This window comes from Gavialis gangeticus, unplaced genomic scaffold (genome assembly GCF_001723915.1).
Source record: "Gavialis gangeticus isolate Ggan-Ray unplaced genomic scaffold, GavGan_comp1, whole genome shotgun sequence".
NCBI lineage: Eukaryota > Metazoa > Chordata > Crocodylia > Gavialidae > Gavialis > Gavialis gangeticus.
In genome coordinates this window covers 97,931,287-97,940,374 of record NW_017729024.1, presented here as the reverse complement: position 1 = coordinate 97,940,374, position 9,088 = coordinate 97,931,287, and the positions used below count along the sequence as shown (strand labels likewise).

The 9,088-nt window shown below is 37.7% G+C and overlaps 1 protein-coding gene across 4 annotated transcripts in view; it reads right to left on the bottom strand.

Annotated features, from left to right (window-relative positions):
* Positions 1–1,671: 1,671 nt before the first annotated feature.
* The window catches only part of PRUNE2 (prune homolog 2), a 300,796-nt gene continuing 293,379 nt past the window's right edge, over positions 1,672–9,088 (bottom strand). For 2 of the 4 annotated variants that reach the window (XM_019517429.1, XM_019517430.1), the window contains one exon: positions 1,672–4,500. In XM_019517429.1, the coding sequence (XP_019372974.1) occupies positions 4,476–4,500 (25 nt within the window). In that variant the 3' untranslated portion in view covers positions 1,672–4,475. Of the gene's footprint in view, positions 4,501–6,037; positions 6,086–8,651; positions 8,691–9,088 lie in introns of all 4 variants that reach the window. The other 2 variants (XM_019517431.1, XM_019517428.1) reach the window with 2 other exon arrangements.

Below are 9,088 nucleotides of genomic sequence, written 5' to 3'. Positions count from 1 at the left end.
GGCGTCTCCTTGTCTTCTGGCAGCCCCCTCCCCCGGCGAGGGAATTTCTAACTCTTTTGAATTATTTGGGGTTTTTTCTGTGGTTTTTTTTCCTGGTAACTCATGGCTTACCTGACTAAATAACATCAGGAAAGGCATAAGCAGATTTTCCTAAGTGATTCCTGCATGTCCATAATCCTATGTTATTGAAAGGTGCCAACTTGGAAGCCCTAGTGTGGCATATTTTATTTATCACAGAGTAGGTATTATACCCCCAGTATGGCTGAACCCAAGGGACCATCTGCAGGGTTGAATGAACTGTGCATTCTTTAGTATTATCATTCATTTCTTCCTTCATGGTTCTCCGTTAGTGCTAGCTTGAATTGTTGTTTTGTCATACGGACATTTGTCCACTGGTCTGAAGGCACCAAGCATCATTCAGATGATAATGGCTTTTGTTAATACAGGGCTGGACAGGATTCAAACTGCCAGCTTATACATAAGCTGGTACTGCTTTTTCATAACGATCATGGGATAAATGTTTGATAAATACTTAAATATTTGGGTGAAATTCACCCCTACGCATAGCATCAGCATAAGGCCTACAGGTTACTTCCCATCTGAAATTTACCATAGTGTAAAAGGCAAATTTACTTGCTTTTGTAAAGCTAAATTTAACCTTATCTTTCAAACTGAGGCAGATAATTTTCCTTTCTCCAAACTCCTAGAGTCTTTCTTCCTGTCTTCAAAATAAACTTTGTTTCCATATTGACTCGGCCTTCAGTAACCCTTTTAAACATAAGTAAAATCAAAGTTTACAGCCTTTAGCGGGACTTCCTGTCTCTAAAGTAGGGATGGCTCACAAAAGGGGAAAGAAAAGATCATTTTTCTGAGAAAAAGGTTGTCATTTGCCATGTACTGAAAATTTTGGGTGTTCTTCATGGACCACAAGAAGTATTTTTACTTGCACTACCATTTTCACTACCCCCTAAATTGCCTGGTTACTGCAGTAGCCATGCTTCCAACATCTCCTATAGTCAGACATTTCCTGAACTCCTCATTGGCAATCAGGTGCTCCCCCCCCCCTTTCCCCCCACCTCAGGAGGCACCAGTCACCCACATTGCAAAGAATACTTTTTCCAACTACTTAGTTGGTCTAATAAGATATTTATCCAGAGAACCTTGTCTGCTCTTGGAGGAATCAAGTATTGTCTGTTGAGGTGAAGAAAATAAGGGAGAGAAAATATTGGAGATTTAATCATGTTTGCATTTATTATCCTTGTTATCTGTAATTTGCAGTATCTTCATAATATATTACTCCAAAACTAAATTTAAGTTCTCTCTACAAGAATTAGTCAATAAATAGTCTGAAATGATCACACCTCTGTGATTATTTGCAAAGACAACATTTAGACTACAACAAAGATATATTGTCCAAAGTCAGGGTCAGAAGAAGGATCATCAAAAGCAAGGACGTTCATGGTTATAGAACCTTAAGTAACAAGTGTGACTGCCCAATATTTCTCATATTTTATTTTTATATAAGAGGGACCTGAATTAGCAGCTTCCCTCCTGTGGTCCTTTGTCAGTTTAAGAAAGAACAACAATGATTAAAGAACTTTTCTAGAGTTTTTCAAGTACTGGGAACTAGGAACAAAGTTGAAGCAGAGTTGAAAGGAGGCACTTTTAATCTTGGTTTGCAGCTTTTTTATTTCTGAATCATACATACATACTGTACATACGATGATATTACATATTCTCATATTACTTAATCTACAATTTAGTCAGCATAGGTTGATTACCAAAACAAATTGTAGCTGTTAATTTATATTTTGTTCTCAGCATTTTGATAGTAGTAGAAAAAAATCTGAATATAAAAGAGATTATGTTTGTGCAGTTCTAAGTACTATACCCCTCTTTGAACAGACTACCAATTTTCCTTAGATATTGATAGATAACTGTTAGTATAATATATAATTGCCATATTTGAACATTAAAAAAGATTATCTTTAAAATATATTAATAAGCAAAAGATAACTCCACCTTTTTCTAAGTCCTCATGACCCTTTCACACCATCACACTGGCAACTCTATATTAGGTCAATATGCCATTTGTTTCAGATGCATTCTTGCCATCATGGGCTGCCATTAGCAAACTGGTCTGCTCACTGGTATTCACAGGAAGATCTTTGTTTAGTCATGTAACCAAAGTGCCTCTAGTAATTCCCCTCCTGTGCAAAAGATCAGCCAAAGGACTATGCACCATTTAAGCCTCACTCAGGTCCTGAAAGTTGGACTTAATGGGTGCAAAAGCCTACTGTTGAACCCCTGAATGAAAGTGAATTTGCCCTTCAACGAACAATTCTGTCCCTTCAAGTGTAATCTAGATGATCCAGTTCATTCAAGATGGCTTTAGCTGCAGATCTACAGATGACATGAGTTCATGCTGTTACGTGTTTTCAACAGGTCAGATCCAGAACAAGCTAATTAGCAACTGGAACTTAACACAAGTATTAATGCCTAAATAAAGCTTCATATTCTGCATGTTAAGGGGCATCACGTTAAGGCATTTACAAGCCAAGACTTGAGTATCTGAAAAATCATGCAACCTACCAGACACTAATTTGAGGCTCAATACAGTGAAGCTAACAAGAGTTGATAATCACCAGCATCCCTTGGGAGTGGGCCTTACCCCCATTAAAATTTATAGGAACTGAAAATTAGTTGAGATAAAATAATTTGTCTAATATAACACAGATGCAATGCACTAATGCTGAAATAGAACAAGGGCCATTGATGTGTTGATATTTAGGTTAGATCCCATATAAGAAAGCTTTTGGCATCTTTTTGTCCTTCTGACACTGTCTGTCTTCATTAGAGTAGCTGAACAATTGGGCATACAATGATTCTTATTCATTGTGTGAACAAGAGGATATTCCACAGAAACTGTAACATCCATCTGAAATATGGATTTCTGAACTGCAGGACAAAAAATGGCCTCTCTTCTTAGTTTGAATTTTACTGAGAACAACACACATCATTTCTGCTTTTTGATAAAGCCTTTGCTCCCTCTTGGTCTGTCTTTTGGTCAGTAATACAGGATGCTGAGTTAGTACATGTGTAAATGCTGAAATGAACAGAGAACCTAGAATTACTGTTCACAAGGATGTCTTTATGTAAAGTCATCACTGTGAACCTGCAACTATTATCCCAGCCTTTGTGTAATCATAAAGCATAACCATAACTAGTATATACCCAAGGGATATTACAAAGGATGTGGGGAAGAGATGTGGGCTATAGCCACTACCACTCTTTTTATAAAGGGGACAGACAGATTTAGGCTTCAACTTTCATTCTCATGCAAAAACCATGTTCACCAGTAAAGAGCCAGTGCCTGTCACACTGTTGCATTCAAGACACTTAAGTTATTTTCCATTTTTTTAGTGTAAAGATATACTGTGGCATTTAATATACCAATAGATGGTCAGTGGCTGTGAATAAGTGCTGTTTTTCTGTTGTTTGTACCAATCCTAGTGACAACGGTTGGTACAAAAGCAAACTGTGTTTCAATCATCATTTTGTTAATTGAAAACATATCCTCAAAATACTTTGACATCTGTATTTAACAATTGATCATGGCACCAAACTATGGATTTGTAAATGTAATCTACTACCTTAGAAAAGCCTTGATGTTAACTATAAACATGGAATAATCATCACACTGCACTTAAACTAAGGATGCCATTTGAAGGCCCACAACTTAAAAAACTATCCTTGAAATACTGGCACTATATTTTTAAAATCTTACCAACACTGTTAGGACATGTGAAAACCATTTCAAGGATTAACTACTTAAAAAAGACTGACATGAAAAAAAAATAAAGATACTCAACTCAAATTAAAAAACAATTACTTTTGCTTAGTCAGCACTCTCTCTCTGAAAAATCTCTCTTTAATGATTATTATATTTTCGAATAAATTAGGCTTCGGCATGATGAAACATGTAATTCTGTGTTGCTATTGGTGGCACTCGTTGAATAAGAAGGATGTTGCAGGAGGAAGAGATATGGACACATTCAGAGAAATACATGTACCAACTCTTAAAATATTTTAAACAGTAGAGCTACAGCTAAGCTGTAAAACAAACTAAGCTACTATTGTTTATTGTAACCATACCCATTTTTTGCTATACATAAACATGAATATATTGAAGACAAGCCATGAAATCTACTGCTTTGTCAGGGTTTCACTGAATTACACGAGGCATATTGTTGGTAAAACGGTATAATCATTTTGAATTGAAAACAGACACAATTACATGTTAGATCCAAAGCCTGGGGCAACCAGACTGGGCCCTTGGCTTTCTTCAGGAATTCGTAACAGCACTGAGTAATTGTAAAACAAAGCCGAATGGATCAAACTGCCTCTTCCTCCACGCCACATGTCAGGGAAATGCAGACCCTCTTTCTTGAGTGTCTGGAAGTTATGGCTTTAAATCATTCTTTCAGCTTCATGTCAATGCTTTGGAAAGAAAAAAAAAAAAAATCAGTGCTAATACAATACACTGTTACCTCTTTCCCCAGTCTTAAGGGTTCAGTCCTGACAGGCACTGAACACCTTCATCTTTCATTGACTTCAGTGCTCCAGTGTAAAATAGTTTATGTAGTCCCTTAGGACCATGAAGAGTTTCCAAGAAAAACAAATCTGCCATCCATCTCAACTATTTTCCCAGTTTCTTTGGTATTCTGCAAAATACATAGCTTCCACCACAAGTACAAGAGCACTATTTTTCTTTCCAGAAAGCACATCTACTTTAGAGATCTCCTGGAGACATCCCATTATATTCTCTGAAGATTACTACCATTGTTAAAACATGCAAAATGCTCCAATACTGAACACTTCATTTTTTTTAAAAAGGAACTCATTATTCAAACCAAGAAATAGAAAACATGCTAGTATGACCCTAGAAAAAAACCCCATCAGAATGAATACAGACACAGCAACGTAAGAGCTGGGCAGACACCAGAGAGATTATAGAAGAAAGGCAGATCAGATCCAGGCAAAACTCTCATTGTCACTGGAAGGATGTTGATAGATGTAAAACTGATTTCTGGAAGTGTCAGCAAAAACTTACAAATATGAGCAAAGGCAAATTATTGCCTTGCCATTTTTAGAGAGAAAAATAGCAGAATTTCATACATTTAATGGAATGTATACTATAAACCCAACAAAAAGTTATCTGTTCTCATAGATTCATTGTATGATATTTATTTAAAAAGTAACTTTTTTGTGAGAAACAAAAGTAAGTGATACCACAAAAAGATTTATTTTTTATATCGCTAAACTTTGAGTAATTAAAGTCATAATATGTTGCTTGCTAGTTTAGGAATTAAAATTCAAAAAAGGTTCTTCCTTATGAGTAATGCATTTTCATTGGTGCAATTTAGAAGGAACTAAAGAGAATATTTTGCTATATATAATTAATCCAAAGTAAAATAGTAAAAGAAACATTAGTGTAAATAGTACAAAAGTGAGACATACTAATAGTTATTAGCACTGTATCAAGTATTACAAGTCAAGAGGCTTGAATAGTGGAGAGAAGAAAGGAATTGAAAGCATAGCCAGAATTCATTCAAGTCAATGGAAAATGTCTCATCGACTTGAATGAGTTTACAATGTTTAAATTACAAACAAACTTGGATTTAATAAGACCTGTCCCTATCTTCCTCATGCTGATCAGTTTGCACTTTCTTCCCATCCTTCACATGTCTTTGTCCTTAACATATATTTGTCAGGACCAGGGCTATGTCTCTATCTGTCCAGAAAACTCACAGGATATTTTAAACACCACTGCAATATAAATGAATATAATAGTCTTGACTACAGAACTGCAATACCATGTCTACATTCATAAGCATGGAATTTGGTTCCTGTAAAGAACACTTAAATGCACATGGATCTGCAAAAGACTATGTGGAGTTTACCCAGACCTCAGTGTATAACTATGATCATGAAATGATGTTATAACATAGGTATGTTATTAAGCATAAATTCTTACTCCTGCTCCATAGAAGTCATTTCCGGCTCATTTGAGAGGCAGCTAGTCCTGGGTGCAAGGGAAAATAGGCAGCAGTAAACATTTTCTTTGCATTCTCTCTTTCACTTTCTAAAAGGAAACTACATTCTGGGAATGTAATAACTAGCTGACAACAGAACTGATGGCTGTGTGAATACATAAAATAATGTTGTTATTATGGACATAAGTTAATCTATGTAAGTTCACACACATTAAGTCACAGGATTCCTTTTCTTAAGACATTAGTTAACTGAGGATAGGAAATACACCAGAAACAGATACTTCCCATCTAACCAGAGTCACATCTTCGTGGGTATTTCCAGTACCCCCTTAACTTGCTGTGCTCTAATCTGGAACCACTTGGAAGAAGGCAGTAACAAGAAAGAGGTAGTTATCTGTGTTAGCTTGCAGTCAGGCAGAAGACAGGGTAGATATGTACCTTATAAACTAACTAAGATATATAGACAGCATGAGCTTTTGTGAACCAAATCTTCCTCCTCCCTTTGTACCTTTTTCTATTCCATTTTATACACTGCTTTACGCTCATCTTTTCACTGCATCTAACAAAGTGAGCTCGATGTCACAAAAGCTTATGCTCTCTATATATCTCATTTAGTTAGTTTATAAGGTGCATCTCTGCCCTGCCTTCTACATAGCAAGAAAACATTTTCCTGCATTCAGTTTCCCTTCTTAACTATCCTGATTTATGGACTCACTGGACATATAAACAGTGCATTGAAAACTGTAAAAGAAATGTAGGCTGCTCTTCACTGTATATTTCTTTGATTCCCATTTTCTGTGGCTAGGTAAAAGCCTGATGTCACATACACATGCGTGTCAGACATTTGCTTATGAAGGAAATAGGAAACTTATAGGCAAAATTGTACGTAGACTCTGAGGCAGGTGAGTTGACAAAACCAAAAGCTCCTTAATCCCAAAATCTTGTGACTAATACCCACAGAGAGAGAGAGAGAGAGGCCCTACAAAAAGAATGGGTAGAACGAGGTCTTTTCTTCTGGTGCAACACTGGAATAACACAGTTTGATCACATGAAAGTGATAGGTAATATCATGGATGTTTCAGGCCCCTGACATGTTACGCTTTAGACGTAATTAATTTGTTAATCTTGTCCCAAGTAGTGACCTAGCCACACATTCATATGTGTAATAACTTTGTTGTTGGTTCCTATCAAAACTTTAATTAAAAGTGTAGCCAGTGCTCCCAGCCTCCGGAGCACACGCTGGAGGCTGGGGGCATTAGTCAGCTGACCAAGGGTCTGGGCTGGGGAAGCACACTGAGTTTCCCCTGCTGGAAGCCCAGATCAGTTAATAGAGCTCCCAGCCACAGCCCAGCCCTCCCCTCCCCTCCCTGGCAGTGGCTATGAGCTCCAATCATTGATAGGGATCCCAGCCACAGAGATGCACCATGGGCTTCTGTGGCTGGGAGTTATATCAGCTGGTGGGGCTCCCAGCCAGAGGACTGAAGGCTGCCAGTCCAGGGAGAGCCTGGGATCATGCTGGTACTCTCTGCACCAGCAATATGGTGTGATGAGATCTGATGCTTGATCCCACAACCAGACCTCCTGCCATGCATGTGTGGCATGGCAGGAGGTGCAATTGTTGGGACTATGCACCAGATCCTATTGTGCCTTCTTTTTAACATCTGTCAGTGGCCTCAGATATATTTGGTCTTCCTCAGAAATGGTGCCTTTGGCCCACGCATCTGCTAATCTGTCATGTTATAGTTATACATCTTAAATGAAAAGCTTAGAAAGTCAGAGTTGCCTGAAGCTCATGCATTTAACTCAAGATTTGTCTGCATCCAGAACATGGCAAAATCACTTTATCTAATCTGAGATCTGGAAAAAGTAATGTTTCAAGGGTTTTTTTATTAGTGTATTATTCACTTGTGGTATCAGCAACTTAATGAAAGGTAAGATGCCTTGCATCCTTCTGTCTCAGCACTTCCATGGAGCTGAATACCATATTCTCTAATGCATGTCAGTGAAAAGCCTTGAGAGCCAGAAAGATAGTAGGTTGTGTTCCTCAGGAGAACCACTGATTCACTGTGTGACCTCAGGCAGTATGAACCCAGATGAGTATACCTCAGTCAATCCATTTGGAAATTAGTGGGGAAAAAAAGGAATGAAGTGAGCTCCAGGGCTAAGATTAACTGAGAAAGCATAACATTTTCCTTTTAAAAAAGGTCTATGCTGCGTACTGTTAATGGGGGAATTATCTAATCTTAGGCATAAGCGGGGGAGGTAGATTATTTAAGTAACTACTCTGATGGTCCAGATCAGGCACTCATTGAAGTCAATGGCAAAATTTCTGACATTAATGGTTACAACGATGAGTCAATGAATAATGGTAATGATGCTTTTCAATAGCATAAGAGTATTATTATTCCCATAGAGACCTAGCTGGATGAAATCAGGTGCCTTTCAGTGAGAGGGAAAGTGGATTCTCAAATATGGCATCTGTGTACAGTAATTCAAATTATGATCTGATTGTAGTGACAAACACAATATTTCATTCAATCCATTCCTTTAAATCAAGCAAATGTAATGCCAGCAGCTAGCTAAAAACCGTCTTACTTAGCTGTTTCTGATGCTTCCCTCAGCTCTTCATCCAGTCTGCATGAGTAAAAGTTATTGATGTAGGGAAGAAACAAAGAAGAAGCAAGCAGAGCATAAGAAAGAAGCGGAGCAATAGCAGAGCAGAGAACAAGGTACATGCTTCTAAAATATAGTCACCCATTTTTCTGCACTGCCCCCAAACTTCTTCAGTTCAATATGTTGTCATTTCTTCCTGTTCCTAACCCACTTTTACTTTGAAATTCCTTATACAAGTTTATCTGGAGGCAGAAACATAAAAGTAGCAAGGGTCTGAGGCATGCTCGCTGTATGAAGCTGAAAACATTCAATTGCTCTATCAGAGAATTAAATTAGCTGCAGCCTGGGCCAAGTCAAGGACGTTTCCAGTTTAGTAGGTTTGAGTTGCAAAGGAGGCTGATCTCAACAGCTTGAAGAGA